The 19,217-nt window shown below is 40.2% G+C and overlaps 1 protein-coding gene and 1 long non-coding RNA gene across 3 annotated transcripts; both read left to right on the top strand.

Annotated features, from left to right (window-relative positions):
* The first annotated feature begins 633 nt into the window (after positions 1-633).
* Positions 634-2,258, top strand: twist1b (twist family bHLH transcription factor 1b). Of its 2 annotated transcripts, none has more exons than XM_071396042.1 (2): positions 634-1,212; positions 1,674-2,258. In XM_071396042.1, exons 1-2 carry the CDS (start codon positions 802-804, stop codon positions 1,779-1,781), a joined length of 519 nt encoding a protein of 172 aa, XP_071252143.1. In that variant the 5' UTR covers positions 634-801; the 3' UTR covers positions 1,782-2,258. The 2 variants fall into 2 exon arrangements, with proteins under 2 accessions (XP_071252143.1, XP_071252144.1); XM_071396043.1 differs by having other exon boundaries at positions 637-1,335.
* A 2,785-nt stretch (positions 2,259-5,043) lies between these two features.
* Positions 5,044-19,012, top strand: LOC139573051 (uncharacterized). Its single transcript, XR_011674533.1, has 2 exons — positions 5,044-5,426; positions 18,242-19,012. It is a non-coding gene; the product is annotated as an uncharacterized lncRNA (long non-coding RNA).
* The last annotated feature ends 205 nt before the right edge of the window (positions 19,013-19,217 follow it).

Here is a 19,217-nt window from a genome sequence, read left to right as displayed (position 1 = left end):
GATAATTACGTCGAAAACTGTTTAGGCAAATTAAAGGTTGGGTCAGCAGAGGGTTTCTAGTTGTATGTTTACAGGTGGTGTGTGTGTGGTCAATTGGATACGCGCCACTTGTGCGCATGAATGAGCCAGCGTATAATGATCATGTTTATCCAAACTAGAGGAATATAAGAATAACGTTTAGCTATTCATCGTTTGGCTCCATATCGTGTTACTGTTTTACTTTAGTGTTTATTTCATCTTGAATTACAACATGGTGCATGGCATACATTAGGTTAAAATCTAGATTGTTTGTTGTGCGTAAAAACAAATATTGCATTCAACGCTTAACCTTATTTATGTTTACCTAATAGTGTCATTAAACACAGCATATTAAATGAGATTCTAATCAAACAAAATGTGATACTTTGATAAGCCTGTCCAATTTATATTCTAGGCTATACAATACCAATCCCGCCATTGATGAAGTACGCTTTCAGCTGTCTCCGACTTTGTTTTCACAAGACCATGCAGCGAGAGGAGTTCCTCATAGTTCCTTGCTCGCGCCCACCCCTCTTTACACGTAATATACTTTATTGGCCAATCCTCTCTCTCTCCAAATCTTTACGCCATACAGGCTATAAGAACTCCGTAACTTTCTCAAGTATCAGAAAACATTTCTTGTCTCGGGATCCCATGTATGGATACTTTATTATTGGTGTCTTCAAAGGCGGTGAATCGAAGGCGCGACTGGAATTAACCGTTAACTTGATGCGAGGATCATTCGGACTGACTGTCGCTTGTCTGTCTACTAACTGAGGGGTGATGTCTGAGGAAATGACCGGGGAAGAGTCGAGCTCCCCAGGCTCTCCACTAGACAGTCTCAGCAACAGTGAGGGGGAACTGGATAGGCAACCGAAGAGATGTGGGAGGAAAAGGACATCAAGCAGGAAAAACGGGGAGGATTCAGATAGCCCTACCCCTGGGAAAAGAGGGAAAAAGTCAAGCAGCAGCAGTCCACATTCTTTCGAAGACCTACAGACGCAACGAGTCATGGCGAACGTGCGCGAGCGGCAGAGGACGCAGTCACTCAACGAAGCTTTCTCGTCTTTGCGGAAAATTATCCCCACTTTGCCTTCAGACAAACTGAGCAAAATACAAACCTTAAAACTTGCTGCCAGGTACATCGATTTCCTGTACCAAGTTCTGCAGAGCGATGAATTGGACTCCAAAATGGCAAGTTGTAGTTATGTGGCTCATGAGAGATTAAGCTATGCGTTTTCTGTATGGAGGATGGAGGGCGCTTGGTCCATGTCAGCATCTCACTAGCTCACGGCCGAAGAGCTGTAGTCCAAAATGGTATGCTCTGTTTTCCAACTCATTGTCTTACTTTTTAAGACCGTACTACATTGCAACCATTTCAGTTGATGTTCGTTGTACAAAAATGGCTAAATACAAAAACAATCACTTTAGGCCTATGGGCCTACTACATTTGACTATAGCCTATTTGGGCTATTGTTTTGTTTTTTAACAGTATCAGCTTAAATAGTGTTCTACTTTAATAGACTATTGTACTTTCCTGGATCTGTGAGTCATACTGCAGCCACAAACAAGTCTAGGTTGCTGTGTTTTGTTGAACTTTTTCGTAGTCAGGCGTCAATAATTAATCGTCTTTTTATAAATGTTCTGATCTGCAGGTGACAGCTGATTCTGCTTATCAATATGACAACGGGGCAATTCTGGAGAATAATGCTGGAAACACACAACGCTGCGGTTTATGGGAGCAAACTTTGACAACCATTTAAAACCAAAGAGGACAGGGCGTGGGGAGAGCACTTTGCCTGGGAAAGGCCCGCTTTTGGACGACCTGGATCTGCATTCGAGTGCTAGGCTACTACACTACTACATTCTGATATACGTTAGTTTTTTTTTATTGTTGACGACGAATGTTACTTGGAAATGTATGTTTTCATGCATGTCTTTGACTCTGTGGACCGTATTCTGTGGAGGTTAAAGGGCAGCATCGACGCATTTGTCTCAGTTTCCGTGTGAGACTTTCGATGTGGACTGACTGCGGTATTATAGGCTAATGGGTTGAAATAATGTGTCGCCAACCTGTGCAAAAATAATTGAGGTTATTCTTTTCAGAATACATTTATTTATTTATTGATGACACGTGTTACATGAGGAATAGATCTTATGTCTGAAATGCATTCCTATTTTTATTATTGTTGTGTAAATAATTGTATATTTTCCGCAATAAAGTAAATGATAAAACAAAATGATTGCCCTTTTTACTTCATTAATTAAGTTTTAACCAAACAAATATGGTATGATTATACAAATCTAAATGTTCTAGGATCGAACAATTGTCAAATACTTTAGTAAGTCCCTCTTTTGATGCAAACATGCAATGTTATGCAGCAGAGTTATCTGAGACGCTACCAGTTAGGCTACTTCGACTTTTATTCCGACACAAATAGTTAATAAATTGTCGGTAAGTCTTCACATTGAAGTGAATGTTTATAATGTGTCCTGCTCCAATCCACAAGTGGGCCATGCTTAACATTCACATTTACGACAACAACTTTCGCAGAGATCATTCAGTAAGAGGAGTGTATGAAATGTATTAAAACTGTGTCCACCTGGGAAACGTTTCACGGTTGTTTTTGGCATGGTCTTATAATCAACATAATCACGCTTCATCTTAAACCAACATACTCCTGAAATGCCTCTGAATATCGGATTTCTCTCGACCCAATGGGACTATAGGTTATGAAAGACTAAATAATCATAATATTTATTATGTTTGTTTTGTAGTAATGAACGGACATCGTTGGAATAATGTATTATTATTATTATTATAAACAATAGTATTATTAGCCTATTTGTAAAATAAACCAGACTACTTATTATTGTATAGTAGTAGGCAAACTTTGCCGTTTATAATTGTGTAGCAACACTTTGTGCGTCACTAAACCCTATAGTGTTGACATTTGCTATTATTCCATGTTCCTGATAAATGAGGTTATTCCATGTTCCTGATAAATTAGGTTATTCCATGTTCCTGATAAATGAGATTATTCCATGTTCCTGATGGAGGTTATTCCATGTTCCTGATAAATGAGGTTATTCCATGTTCCTGATGGAGGTTATTCCATGTTCCTGATAATGAGGTTATTCCATGTTCCTGATAAATGAGGTTATTCCATGTTCCTGATAAATGAGGTTATTCCATGTTCCTGATAAATGAGATTATTCCATGTTCCTGATGGAGGTTATTCCATGTTCCTGATAAATGAGGTTATTCCATGTTCCTGATGGAGGTTATTCCATGTTCCTGATAAATGAGGTTATTCCATGTTCCTGATAAATGAGGTTATTCTGTTTTCCTCATAAATTAGGTTATTCCATGTTCCTGATGGAGGTTATTCCATGTTCCTGATAAATGAGGTTATTCCATGTTCCTGATAAAGGAGATTATTCTGTTTTCCTCATAAATTAGGTAATTCATTGTTCCTGATAAAGGAGGTTATTCTGTTTTCCTAATAAATTAGGTTATTCTGTTTTCCTGTTAAATTAGGTTATACCATGTTCCTGATAAATTAGAGTATTCTGTGTTCCTGGTAAGTGAGGTTATTCCATGTTCCTGATAAAGGAGATTATTCTGTTTCCCTCATAAATTAGGTAATTCATTGTTCCTGATAAAGGAGGTTATTCTGTTTTCCTAATAAATTTGGTTATTCTGTTTTCCTGTTAAATTAGGTTATACCATGTTCCTGATAAATTAGAGTATTCTGTGTTCCTGGTAAGTGAGGTTATTCCATGTTTCTGATAAATGAAGTTACTCCATGTTCCTGATAAATGAGGTTATTCAGTCTTCCTGATAAATGCGGTTGCAAATCGACATGATTGATCAGTTGCGTGAACTTGCTTCATTCTTTAATGAGAAATGGAGAATAGTTTTGCAAAAGCTGAAACATACTAAATTAACATAGGCCTATTCAATTGTGATATATATTGATATGCGACTCATAACACCTTAAATCATGATATTGAATATAGCCTAGTACGTAGCCTAGACGATGTAGCAGGCCTATTGTAATTGACTGTCTGTATTATCTTAGGCTACTTCTAATCTATTCACAAAGAGTCATGTTACTTTGCTAAATGTAATAGGCTACTGATGCGAGACAGAGTAAAATATTATGCTTAACACATATTGTTGGTGTGTTTAATTTTCTGTCTGTGGCTTTCATATAAACATAAACTATTGAATTAGTCGAACTGATGAGCACACGTTATTTCCCATATGGCGGGCTATAATAGCAAGCGCTCAGACTAAAGCTCCCGCAAACCGCCTCTAAATCAAAGCACGTCTAATGAATTGATCCCCATAACCTTGTCCCCATATTCTTCACCGATTTATTTGACGTGAACGGGTGTTGATTGATTATTATCATTAGCATGTATTAAAGGCCATGTGTATCAGTTGTAGATGCTGTGCAAACATGTCCCTTTATAGCAGGTAACGCAGAACAACTGACTGTCACTCTGAGATCGCAGGCGTGTTTCCTCAGAATACATGTTCAATCAAAGTATTGCATAGCCTGCAATTACTGCCCCTGGACGCTTAATCTATCCATCCGTTTGTTGAATCTGGAAAAGTATTTTGGACTCTTCAACCCTCCTGAAGTCGTTTAATTCAAAGCACGTGTCCGTTTGAAGGTGTGCAATTGGCTTGTGAGGCATGTATGGAATTCCCAGATGTCTATGAAATTCAAGGCGCCTTTGGTAGGCCCTGTAGGCTAGTGGGAGGTGGTGGAGTATGCAGCCAGCATATGTGAAAGTCTCCTATACACAGCTTGTTTTTATGGACACAGTCACTGCAGGATCACAAGGAAAGTTCCAAAATGCAAAATAGAGTTATGTGCAAACTAAAAACCTGAATGCAAAAGATAAACCTAGTCCTAAGAACACAACTTGCTTATATGAACATCCAAGCTGTTCCCGTTGGCAAGCAAAATAGCTTAATTGGAAGTCAACAAACTCTCTCCAACACAGAAATGTAATACAACTAAGAGCAAGTAAACGTTCCTGTGTTTGCGGAGAGGAGTTGGTAACGGACACGACGCAGAGAGGCACCGAATGAAACCTATTCTGAACAGATGTTAGTATTTTACTAAAGTCACGTGAAATGAACAGATGTTGTTGTGGAACAGGGACTCGCCTTAGTTCGAGAGCATTCCTCGACAGAAAGGCTTCGAAATAAGATCGGAGAGAAGCATTAGCGTTCTATTCACAACAACAACACGACTAAGCACATCGTGTGGGTGATAATAGATAACCACGGGCCTCACCTGCGATGGAACCTCGGCCTACGTCCCATAGGAAATATATCAAACTAAAATGGACGGTTCCAACCGCGCAGGAATTTGCTGGAGATGGGGGTAAGAGAATATAGCATTTTTTATATGTGCTGGGAGAAGGCCTACAGCAATCGACGTCAATGTCATTAACCAGTATTATGTAAGTTGTTTTGATAATGGCAGGATGCAATACCGTAGCCTAGTGGTTGTTGGAAAGACGCCAAATAACTTCTCATAGTTATTGAAACGCGCTTATCTATTGAGATATTGAATATAATATAGGCCAGGCCTGTGTGGAAATGGACCTTGGTTCAAAGGGTTAGTCTGGAATGGGCCTTCAATCCGACCTGCAGTGAGTTTCCTGCTCTTCTTTGACTGCTAAACCTAGAGTTTATTTTCTTAGAAAATGGGGATGTAAAATGTTCGATGACAAATATGTGGTTTTGAAAAGGACAAGAAAATATAATCAATCTATCATAAATTAATATAATATAGACTATTGTCTGTGTCGACCAATAACTGAATGTTTTCTATAAGGGTTGAAGTAATTGTGATGTTCCTAATAAGCAAATTATAGGCCTACGAAATGTATCATTTAAATGCAATGTAAGAATGAAATAACGTGTTTTTAAAAGAAAAATCTGAAATAATCCCTCATCCCTGTAGTCTCAGGTTTATATCACTGGGTGCAAATATCAGCATCAGAAAATGAGTCTTGAATAACGAACTGCATACATTGGTACCAGTTGTTCTTTATCTCCAGAAGGCCTTCCTTCCGTCGAGGATATATGGCATTCTGACACTGTCTGTACTATTCTAGATTCACTTCATTCGTTTCTTAAGAACAATTGGCCCAAGGTAAATTACATCAAATATTATTTTGGCCTAAAATACATTTTATCAAATTGTTATTTATAATTAATTATACACAATTTATTATGATGAAGATTATGATTGTTGTTATTATTATTATTATTATTATATACTTGACACACAAATGGGGCGAGGGGTGCCTGAGTTCTGATATAGCAGGGGACCAGGTCAAGTGGACAGTTTAAAGAATGGCTGTGACATGCATGAGAACAGGTGGAGTATAGACCTATTCTACCATAGGCCGCTTTCCTAATAGCACACAATCCTTTCATACATAGCATACGCTACTATTCCAATGACGCTATTTTCAATGGCTAAATATGTACACTACCGTTATAATTGTTGTGAAACATATAAACATTCTCAATGGCCAAGTCGTTCCGGGCCGCATCAAAACCTTCCGTGGTGAAGGACAGGACAAGTCGTTCCGGGCCGCATCAAAACCTTCCGTGGTGAAGGCCTACTTGTATTTTTCCTTTCCTTTTTCTCTATGATTGTTACACCGTTCTGTTGTGAATGTTGTATTATATGTTTTCTATAATTTTATGAATAGTTAATGCAATAAACATCGCTGTAACAGGAAGTGAGTCGGTAGATGCAACTTGATCATAATATTCACAACCCAGTGGACACGCCACGTCATTTCAACGTGGACAATTGGGTAATATTTGGTTGAGACGTTGATGAGATTACAACCTTTATTCACCCACTCAAAAATAGACCCAAAAGTTAGTTGAATTTCCAATGTGTTGTCACTATGCTTTCAACCATCTAAACGTACAAAATCATTTTAGACCCAAGCCACCCCCTGTACCCGGACTTTGAACTACTCCCCTCTGGCGCAGGTATAGGGCACCCCTCAGCAGGAAAAACACAACTACACAATCATCTGTGCCAGGTGTGATATCCCTCCTAAATATCTCGGGCTAATGTTCCTATCGACACAGTAAGGCCAGCAGGCTAGTCTTTAAAAATATATATATATTGGTATGTAACTGTTATGAAAGTTGTATTGTCAATTTTGTTTTGTATTTAAACGCCACTTTAAACGTGTACATGACACTGCAACACCATTCCCCACGGGGACAATAAAGTCAGTCAGTAAGTACGACGAAATTCCAATCGAAAAACGGTGTCAGATGTTTTGGTTTAATTGTCAACCAAATGTCTATGCACTTAAAAAATAAATAAAAGCACAGTAAAATTAAAATGGGAATTCAATTTAAAATATTTGATTTATTTATTCAGCAGTAATGTGTTATCACTGTGTTTAATATATTAGCAGAACCGAATGACCGGGATTGCAGTTGAGATTACATTAAAAGTACATGGCGCAAGTGATCAATGCCGTTTGAGATTCTGCGCAGATTATTACAGCACTTGTGAAGCTCTCCACAGACCTGCATAGGTCAGGCACGCTATCTTGAACATGCACGCTTTATATGATTACACAATAAGACATGTATAGTTACAGTAACCTCAATGTGGCCATGGATGTGTTACTCATTTTAATGTTGAATGTTACATTAGTTTGTAAAATAGCCTTAACTTAATATTACAAATGTAATATTGAATTGTCTTTGGTTGACAACGCAACCAGATATCAACATTTAAAGGAGATGTATCTACTGCTTGGATAGTTCCATCTGAACCACTGGCTTAATCACATTCTTTAACTTATATTTTTGGTTGCATTAGAGAGGTGAATCCAACATACAGTATAATTTGTTAAGGTGTGGACAAACACATATAATTTGTTGTATTTCAAAAGTGATATTGATTAGTCTTTGGTTGTCAACACAACCAAATATCAACATATGAGATATGTACATTCTGCTTGGATAGTTTCATCTGTGCCATTGACTTAGTCTGGCTTTAATTACAATTGTCTACAATTAATAATTGATATGTTGTATTCATGTCTCCATTTCATCCAAAAATCTAATTTAAAGAACAGGACTAAATCAAAGAAAATCAAACTTTAAATGCACTTTAAAAAGTTTGATTTGATTGTGGCCTATTCTTTAACTTAGATTTTGGTTAAAACCCGGGATGGGAGACCAAAGGGTAGCTGTAGATAGATACATCAATTCTCCAGTAGGAGGTGCTGCCCAGTGGAGTTAAGTTGAAGATCTGACGTTGTTTTAAAGGTACACGTTCAATACATATTTTATCCAAGTTTGTCTATGTTGAAGTTTGTTTACCATGATGACATAATCCTGTAGTTGAAATTTCACCCTTAAAACAACAGTTCATTACTTTTTTCAAATCCAATGTATTTCCCACGTAAATTCCACATCACAATACCTTCACAAATTACGTTGAACCAACGTTGATTCAACCAGTTTGTGACCAGTGGGAAACTTCAATTTCCACTACACCCTCGCTGATTATTCAGAAATAATATGTAAAGTGATAATATGATTGAAAAATATAATTGATTGACGAGTGTAACAATTTAGATTGAATGGAAATATCTAACAGAATACATTGCGATGACGAATAGACTATGACGAATAGACTATGGATATATTGCAGGGCAATGGACTTGACGGTATTTTGTTTGGTAGATTTAACTGTGGGCCACAGGTGCAGACTGCAGAGCTGAGACCTAGTGGCATCTCGATAAGAAACAGGTGCAGATTGCAGAGCTGAGACCTAGTGGCATCCCGATAAGAAACAGGTGCAGATTGCAGAGCTAAGACCTAGTGGCATCCCAATAAGAAACATGTGCAGACTGCAGAGCTGAGACCTAGTGGCATCCCGATAAGAAACAGGTGCAGATTGCAAAGCTAAGACCTAGTGGCATCTCGATAAGAAACAGGTGCAGATTGCAGAGCTAAGACCTAGTGGCATCCCAATAAGAAACATGTGCAGACTGCAGAGCTGAGACCTAGTGGCATCCCGATAAGAAACAGGTGCAGATTGCAAAGCTAAGACCTAGTGGCATCCCGATAAGAAACAGGTGTAGACTGCAGAGCTAAGACCTAGTGGCATCCCGATAAGAAACAGGTGCAGACTGCAGAGCTAAGACCTAGTGGCATCCCAATAAGAAACAGGTGCAGACTGCAGAGCTAAGACCTAGTGGCATCCCAATAAGAAACAGGTGCAGACTGCAAAGCTAAGACATAGTGGCATCCCGATAAGAAACAGGTGCAGACTGCAGAGCTAAGACATAGTGGCATCCCGATAAGAAACAGGTGCAGACTGCAAAGCTAAGACATAGTGGCATCCCGATAAGAAACAGGTGCAGACTGCAGAGCTAAGACATAGTGGCATCCCGATAAGAAACAGGTGCAGACTGCAGAGCTAAGACCTAGTGGCATCCCGATAAGAAACAGGTGCAGACTGCAGAGCTAAGACCTAGTGGCATCCCGATAAGAAACAGGTGCAGACTGCAGAGCTAAGACCTAGTGGCATCCCGATAAGAAACAGGTGTAGACTGCAGAGCTGAGACCTAGTGGCATCCCAATAGGAAACATGTGCAGACTGCAGAGCTAAGACCTAGTGGCATCCCAATAAGAAACAGGTGTAGACTGCAGAGCTAAGACCTAGTGGCATCCCGATAAGAAACAGGTGCAGACTGCAGAGCTAAGACCTAGTGGCATCACGATAAGAAACAGGTGCAGACTGCAAAGCTAAGACCTAGTGGCATCCCGATAAGAAACAGGTGCAGACTGCAAAGCTAAGACATAGTGGCATCCCGATAAGAAACAGGTGCAGACTGCAAAGCTAAGACCTAGTGGCATCCCGATAAGAAACAGGTGCAGACTGCAGAGCTAAGACCTAGTGGCATCCCGATAAGAAACAGGTGCAGACTGCAAAGCTAAGACCTAGTGGCATCCCGATAAGAAACAGGTGCAGACTGCAAAGCTAAGACCTAGTGGCATCACGATAAGAAACAGGTGCAGACTGCAAAGCTAAGACCTAGTGGCATCCCGATAAGAAACAGGTGCAGACTGCAGAGCTAAGACCTAGTGGCATCCCAATAGGAAACAGGTGCAGACTGCAGAGCTAAGACCTAGTGGCATCCCGATAAGAAACAGGTGCAGACTGCAGAGCTAAGACCTAGTGGCATCCCGATAAGAAACAGGTGCAGACTGCAGAGCTAAGACCTAGTGGCATCCCGATAAGAAACAGGTGCAGACTGCAGAGCTAAGACCTAGTGGCATCCCGATAAGAAACAGGTGCAGACTGCAGAGCTAAGACATAGTGGCATCCCAAGAAGAAACAGGTGCAGACTGCAGAGCTAAGACCTAGTGGCATCCCAATAAGAAACAGGTGCAGACTGCAAAGCAAAGCACTCCAGCTGTGAGGATTCAACAAAGGGGCGGTGCAGGCTAGACCAGGGCTGGAGATAAGATCAAAGATGCAGTATTTCAATCCAGACAAGGCTTTGGTAAACAGGAGACCAACACACACACACACACACACACACACACACACACACACACACACACACACACACACACACACACACACACACACACACACACACACACACACACACACACACACACACACACACACACACACACACACCCTGAGGTTGTAAGTCTGCTGATTGTTTGAATACTGAACATCTATGAATAATTAATGAAGGAAACCCCTCATATTCAGTCCAGATGTGCTGATCTACAAGATAATATCTAAAATTACAACAATTAATTTGGTGTTGTCCACATATAGTTGCTATACACCAGCTTACATTGACACATCCTCCAGTCTCAGAGACATCACCTCAGGGTCTCTGAAAAAGAAAGGACCAGTCCCATTGGTGCCTGCACTCTTAGCTGTATATTATGGAAGGTAAGACAGAGACACAAAGCTAAAAGGCTGTCCATGATTATTATTACAGACAAAGTGAGACTCATCCAGCATAAATGAAGAGTAAGGCCCCTGGATGCATCCCAAATGGTACCCTATTGCCTATATAGTGCACCCCTTTTACCTATGGGCCCTGGTCAAAAGTAGTGCACTATATAGGGAATAGAGGGCCATTTGAGACTTACACCATCTCCCCTGTAGCTCAGTACTGTTCTAAAAGGTAAGGGGAGGGCCTGTTGAATCTGTTTAGCTTTGCTGTTGTAGGAACAGTGTGGATGCGTGCCAAGTGTCTCCCTATTGCCTGTATAGTGTATTATTTTTGACCTGGTTAAAAGTAGTGCACTATATAGGGAATAGTGTTCCATTTGAGACGCAACCTCTAGCTGCCTTGTGCTTTACAATGAAAAACCCTGAGAGCTGTGTGGAAAGGCAAGATGTCTATGAGGTTTACTAAGTGGAATAAGCTCTGACATGGCATGAGTTGTTTCTGTATTTATTCACTTACTTACATGCATTTTCCAGGTAAGGTGTTGAAAACATGTAGTTACAACAACAACTTGGGGAGGAGGATAGGACAGGGATTGAATGAGCCCATTGGAAGCTGGGAATGAGTAGAGGTGCACATCCACAGTACACTAAATGTACGATTTCAGCACTGAGACTAAAGCCTATATCTTTATTGTGTCATTCAACTGGAGAAGGTTTGAAAGTAGTAGTCATTTTGATAAGAAGGCGTATTCAGGAAAGCAGTGCTGTACAATACTACAGATGGGGATGACTGAACCTTTCCTTTCCCGAGGAGATGGACAAAGTGTTGCCTGACTGGATGACCAATGAAACATCTATTCTGTCTTTTCCTCCAAGGCCTTTTCATGTTTGATTTACAGATCTCAGATCATTGTTTCAGTATAACTGAAACCATATTGAGTCAGTTCCAAATGGCCCCCTATTCCCATATACTGTAGTGCACTACTTTTGACCAGGGCTCATAGGGCTCTTGTCAAAAGTAGTGCACTATGTAGGGAATAGGGTGTAATTTATTGACCGAGCTCCCATATCATCTCAGCCTTGGAGGAAAGCTTGTTTTCATTAGGATTGCCCTTGAATTTGTGAATCGATGTATAGCTGGAGAGGGAGAGAGAGAGCTGCTTTTCTCTCAGGTGGGTTGGTGAGAGAGTTAATCAAAAGGGGATCATGGCGCTCTCCCAGAAGCTTGGCTGGTGCCTAATTGTGAATGCAGACAAACAAAAGGTGTGATGGGTTCGCACTCAAATCCATGTCGCATGAAGCTTACTTCATTTTTAAAATGATTTTTCACTGCATCAGGAATAGCGTACACTGACGTTTTGGCTTTGCAGCCTTCATCAGTGTGAAGAGAGAAAATGAAACAGAGACCAGTTAGGCTTGCCTTTTTATAAGTCACATGTCCTTACAATACAATCAAAGAATACAGACATTTTTAGAGAAATGTTCCAGAAATAGATGATCAAATTAGGCTTTTTGAGGAAAAGTCAACAGAGATACGCCTTTTCTATGACTTTCAGGTAGGTCTCAAACAACCAACACAATCTAGTTTGGCACTCCATGTATAAAGTTATGGTAAATTAAATACTTTGTTGCTCCACTTTGCATTGGTTAGTTTAATGAGCTATGTTGAGAGAGAATTGACTAAAGCAAGATTTGCATACTTAATTTGCTGGTCAGAGGAAAGGCCAATTCATTTGGCCCCTCATTTGAATCTGAAGGCACACAGTATGCTTGTGTTGGCAAATGACAGATTCCAGCACAACAATTCACTAAGAATAAAACGTCTGAATAAAATCATAACAGGTCAGTGTTTCATCACAGTGAATGGTACATTGGTAATCCAAAGTGACTGAGTAATTGAAACGTGGCATCAGATTGCGTCCAGAGCCCTGAGTTCTCCCTTCATAGCTGTCCAGAGAACAGGCTAAATGACTGGTTCACCACTGCACCTTGTGTTTACGCTAGCTGTGTGCGCCGTGTGCCACCCAGGCTGCAGACAAGACACGGATCAGGGTGCTTTCTGGGGAATACACAATGATGTCACAGACAGGAAATGGCTGGGAATGACTTGGCACCTTGAGGTAGCTGGCTCGTCCCCCATTGGCTCAGAGGCCATTCTGGAATAATAAACAAGCAATCAGGAGGCAGCACGAGAGTACACAATGGCACTGCAGACGTTCATGGATGATAAAGGCTGATTTTTCATTTGAGGTGGATGATTATTTGTGTTCTCCGGTTGTCCGTAAATACAGGGCCCCTCATAGGAGGCATAAACACACATATGAAGGGAAAAGCGGTTTCGGCTCCAAACACAATGATTTAAAATGTTCCTGTTTATGTCCAATCATGATTAATATAGGCTGCTATATATTTAACCAGAGTTACAGTTTTGAGAGCGTAGTAGAAATCTTATTTTCTGAGGAGCAGAGAGAAACACCTCCTTGGTAAATTTAAACTGTTTGGCTCTCAAAACTGTTTCAGTCTTTTGGCTGTGTTATCATACCACCTTCACATCCAGCCAGGCTCCGCACAAGGCCCCTAGTCCTACAACACATGTGTCTATGGTTTGAATCATGTTTCCAATGCATTTGTAGTCAAATCAGATCATGTCAAAGGGATTCTGTGCACTATATTTTAAGAATTTAAAGGAAGTTACTTTAGGGAAAGGGAAAGGGGGATACCTAGTCAGTTGTACAACTGAATGCCTTCAACTGAAATGTGTCTTCTGCATTTAACCCAACCCCTCTGAATCAGAGAGGTGCGGGAGGCTGCCTTAATCGACATCCACGTCATCGGTGCCCAGGGAACAGTGGGTTAACTGCCTTGCTCAGTGGCAGAACGACAGATTTTTACCTTTAACATGGGCCTATGATGTATCTTACTGAACAAGTGCCTCAGGGTCAGCCAGGAGAATGTCAAATGGGGTGCCTACCATACAGTAATATTAGTTTGTCAGTGAGGTAGTTTCTACCGTACAGTAATATTAGTTTGTTAATGATGTAGTTTCTACCGTACAGTAATATTAGTTTGTTAGTGAGGTAGTTTCTACCGTACAGTAATATTAGTTTGTCAGTGAGGTAGTTTCTACCATACAGTAGTATTCGTTTGTTAGTGAGGTAGTTTCTACCGTACAGTAATATTAGTTTGTTAGTGAGGTAGTTTCTACCGTACAGTAGTATTAGTTTGTTAGTGAGGTAGTTTCTACCGTACAGTAATATTAGTTTGTTAGTGAGGTAGTTTCTACCGTACAGTAATATTAGTTTGTCAGTGAGGTAGTTTCTACCGTACAGTAATATTAGTTTGTTAGTGAGGTAGTTTCTACCGTACAGTAATATTAGTTTGTCAGTGAGGTAGTTTCTACCGTACAGTAATATTAGTTTGTTAGTGAGGAAGTTAGTTTCTACCGTACAGTAGTATTCTTTTGTTAGTGAGGTAGTTTCTACCGTACAGTAGTATTCTTTTGTCAGTGAGGTAGTTTCTACCGTACAGTAGTATTCTTTTGTTGGTGAGGTAGTTTCTACCGTACAGTAGTATTAGTTTATCAGTCAGGTAGTTTCTACCGTACAGTAATATTAGTTTGTCAGTGAGGTAGTTTCAACCTTAAAGTAGTATTCTTTTGTTAGTGAGGTAGTTTCTACCGTACAGTAATATTATTTTGTTAGTGAGGTAGTTTCTACCGTACAGTAGTATTTGTTTGTTGGTGAGGTAGTTTCTACCGTACAGTAGTATTCGTTTGTTAGTGAGGTAGTTTCTACCGTACAGTAGTATTCGTTTGTTGGTGAGGTAGTTTCTACCGTACAGTAGTATTCATTTGTTAGTGAGGTAGTTTCTACCGTACAGTAATATTAGTTTGTTAGTGAGGTAGTTTCTACCTTACAGTAGTATTAGTTTGTTAGTGAGGTAGTTTCTACCGTATAGTAATATTAGTTTCCTGGCCACCTCTCTTCCTGTCCTGCTATAGCCCTGTCCTGGCCCCCTCTCTTCCTGTCCTGCTTTAGCCCGGCCCTGTCCTGGCCTGGGGGTAATTAGCTAGTGTAATGACAGCGTCCATGGCCCCCCTATCCCTTAGGTTCCGCTCTCTCTCTCTTTCTCTCCCCGGGTGCTAATCCCCCTGCCTTCATTAACCTGCCGGCCCAGCGTCCCCCACAACACAGCACACAGTGATACTCATGTCACCCTGATAACTGATGTGTTGTTACAGCATTACAATGATCTCCTTCTTCCGTCCTCCTAACATGTCAGGGAACTTTAATTGCGAGCTAATTTGGAACCAATCTCAACAAATGGGGGAGTATTAGAGGAAGCAGAGAAAATTGAGGCAGGCATGAGCTGAGCTGCGGCATCTTGATCTTATGCAGAGGCATGTTTGAGAGTTATAAACGCAAGGACGAAACGCAAGGACGTTGTTTGAGTGATGATGGAAAATAGTCAATGGTATGTTTTTTATTTTATTTATTTAACCAGGCAAGTCAGTTAAGATAAAATTCTTATTTACAATGACGGCCTACACCGGCCAAACCCTAACCCAGACGACGCTGGGCCAATTGTGCGCCGCTCTATGGGTCACCCAATAACAGGCAGTTGTGATACAACCTGGAATCGAACCAGGGTCTGTAGTGACGCCTCTAGCACTGAGAAGCACTGCATTAAAAAAACGCCTGAAGGTACCACAATCATCTGTACAAACAATAGTACGCAAGTATAAACACCATGGGTGTCACGGCCGTCGTTGAAGGAAGAAGACCAAGGTGCAGCGTGATTAGCGTACATTTTCCTTTTTATTTAAAATGTCGCCAACAAAACAACAAACGAAAGAAACAACCGTGAAGCTTACAGGGCATTAGTGCCAAAAACAAAGTTAACTACCCACACTGAAACGAGGGAAAAAGGGCTACCTAAGTATGATTCCCAATCAGAGACAACGATAGACAGTTGTTCCTGATTGAGAACCATACCCGGCCAAAACATAGAAATAAATAAAACATAGAAAACAAAACATAGAATGCCCACCCCAAATCACACCCTGACCAAACCAAATAGAGACATAAAAAGGCTCTCTAAGGTCAGGGCGTGACAGTGGAACCACACAGCCGTCATACCGCTCAGGAAGGAGACGCGTTCTGTCTCCTAGAGATGAACATACTTTGGTGCGAAAAGTGCAAATCAATCCCAGAACAACAGCAAAGGACCTTGTGAAGATGCTGGAGGAAACAGGTACAAAAGTATCTATATACACAGTAAAACGAGTTTTATATCAACATAACCTGAAAGGCCACTCAGCAAGGAAGAAGCCACTGCTCCAAAACCGCCATAAAAAAGCCAGACTACGGTTTGCAACTGCACATTGGGACAAAGATCGTACTTTTTGTGAGAAATGTCCTCTGGTTTGGTGAAACAAAAATAGAACTGTTTGGCCATAATGACCATTGTTATGTTTGGAGGAAAAAGGGGGAGACTTGCAAGCCGAAGAACACCATCCCAACCGTGAAGCACGGTGGTGGCAGCATCATGTTGTGGGGGTGCTTTGCTGCAGGTGGGACTGGTGCACTTCACAAAATAGATGGCATCATGAGGAAGGGAAATTATGTGGATATATTGAAGCAACATCTCAAGACATCGGTCAGGAAGTTAAAGCTTGGTCGCAAATGGGTCTTCCAAATGGACAATGACCACAAGCATACTTCCAAAGTTGTGGCAAAATGGCTTAAGGACAACAAAGTCAAGGTATTGGAGTGGCCATCACAAAGTCCTGACCTCAATCCCATAGAAATTTGTGGGCAGAACTGAAAAAGGCCTACAAACCTGACTCAGTTACACCAGCTCTGTCAGGAGAAATGGGACAAAATTCACCCAACTTATTGTGGGATGCTTGTGGAAGGCTACCCGAAACGTTTGACCCAAGTGAAACAATTTAAAAGCAATGCTACCAAATACTAATTGAGTGTATGTAAACTTCTGACCCACTGGGAATGTGATGAAAGAAATAAAAGCTGAAATAAAACATTCTCTCTACTATTGTTCTGACATTTCACATTCTTAAAATAAAGTAGTGATCCTAACTGACCTAAGACAGGGAATTTTTACTAGGATTAAATGTCAGGAATTGTGAAAAATTGAGTTTAAATGTATTTGGCAAAGGTGTATGTAAACTTCCGACTTCAACTGTATGTATATATGTATGTGTATGTATGTATATATGTATATATGTATGTATGTATGTATATGTGTGTGTGTGTGTGTGTGTGTATGTATGTATGTATGTATGTATGTATGTATGTATGTATGTATGTATGTATGTATGTATGTATGTATGTATGTATGTATGTATGTACAATTGAGGTCAGGGCTTTGTGATGGCCACTCCAATACCTTGACTTTGTTGTCCTTAAGCCATTTTTCCACAACTTTGGAAGTATGCTTGGGGTCATTGTTCATTTGGAAGACCCATTTGCAAAAAAAGATTTCTGAGGTCTTGGCTGATTTCTTTTGATTTTCCCATGATGTCAAGCAAAGAGGCACTGAGTTTGAAGGTAGGCCTTGAAATACATCCACAGGTACACCTCCAATTGACTCAAATTATGTCAATTAGCCTATCAGAAGCTTCTAAAGCCATGTCATCATTTTCTGGAATTTTCCAAGCTGTTTAAAGGCACAGTCAACTTAGTGTATGTAAACTTCTGACCCACTGGAATTGTGATAAAGTGAATTATAAGTGAAATAATCTGTCTGTAAACAATTGTTGGAAAAATTACTTGTGTCATGCACAAAGTAGATGTCCTAAACGACTTGCCAAAACTATAGTTTGTTAACAAGAAATGTGTGGAGTGGTTGAAAAACGAGTTTTAATGACTCCAACATAAGTTTCTGTAAACTTCAGACTTCAACTGTATGTATGTATGTCTGTATGTATGTATGTATGTATGTATGTATGTATGTATGTATGTATGTATGTATGTATGTATGTATGTATGTATGTGTATATATATATATATATATTTCCAAAAACATGTATTTGGGATTGGAAGTGTCTTCCAGTGTAGTTCTTACCATTATTTTTGGGGGGACGTTTTAGCTTTTGTTCTTTGTTTTGAGTGGTCGTTAGGGCGACAAGCCAGGCTTTAGTGTTCTAGTATCTATGAGTCACCAGCATCTCTGTCCTCATTTCCCAGCAGGGGCGTTTGTGAAGCAGGTCGTCAACAGGCTGACTCATCACACATGGCCCCAGAACCGTGTCCCTCTGCAAAGATGACCCTGCACAGGATATAGTTCTCATCATCAGCCACCTGGTCAGGTGACCCTGACAACAACAACAACAACAACAACATTAACAAGGAACAAACAAAAGTTGATTGGATGGTGTAAGAGCTATGATCCTGACTGCAGGTTTCCATTGTGGTCCGACTGAATCTACCAATGGATATCCTGGTGTATCTGCTTCTGGACTGAACAGGGCTGGAGAGGACCACAGTTCCTCTCAACAAATAGGCCCACATCAATCAACTTCTCCAGATGAGACCGTGTGGAATACTGATGTGATACTCATACATGCAAAATGCTACAACAGGAGAGAATAGCCTGGAGAACTTTATGACACAAACAACAGTCATAATGAAGCTAACATGGACAAGTTTGCAATGATGCAATATTTAGGAATTGATATCCACAAAATAATGGGTGGATGATCACTAGTTACAATAGTGAAATTGCACACACTTTCTTTTTAGGATTATACTTATAGATGTTATGTTTTACAAGTACAAGTTTTTTGATTATGGTATAGTTTGTAAATACCCATTTTTGCTTTTCTTGTATTTATTTAGAGAAAATGTAATGTGGCACATTTTATTGCGAATATCAATATTTGGTGCTTGATGAGAATTTATCTTCAAAAAGTTTTGTAACAAGATTTGGTTTTACGATATTAAAGACATTGAAGGCTGTTTTAACTACTGAACATCTATGTACGATGACCCGATAACTGTATAATCTATATCTATATGTTTGTGAAACTAATCCGGGGGGGTCACAGAAGTTGAGAGTTGAAAGTGTTCAGTCTCGTTAAACAAGCCAAAACCTCTTAGACATAATACCACAGTGTCATGTGTCTGTACCCTGATCCCTGCAGGAAACCCATCTGCCTCTCAA

This window comes from Salvelinus alpinus, chromosome 4 (assembly GCF_045679555.1).
Source record: "Salvelinus alpinus chromosome 4, SLU_Salpinus.1, whole genome shotgun sequence".
Lineage (NCBI taxonomy): Eukaryota > Metazoa > Chordata > Actinopteri > Salmoniformes > Salmonidae > Salvelinus > Salvelinus alpinus.
The sequence above is the reverse complement of the archived record's forward strand: the minus strand, read 5'-3'. Positions and strand labels throughout refer to the sequence as shown.

Bases quoted from the DNA above. Each gene is read 5' to 3' on its own strand.
- twist1b (XM_071396042.1), top strand. From the start codon at position 802: ATGTCTGAGGAAATGACCGGGGAAGAGTCGAGCTCCCCAGGCTCTCCA. The intron at 1,213-1,673 runs GCAAGTTGTAGT...TCTGATCTGCAG, and splicing joins ATGAATTGGACTCCAAAATG to GTGACAGCTGATTCTGCTTA.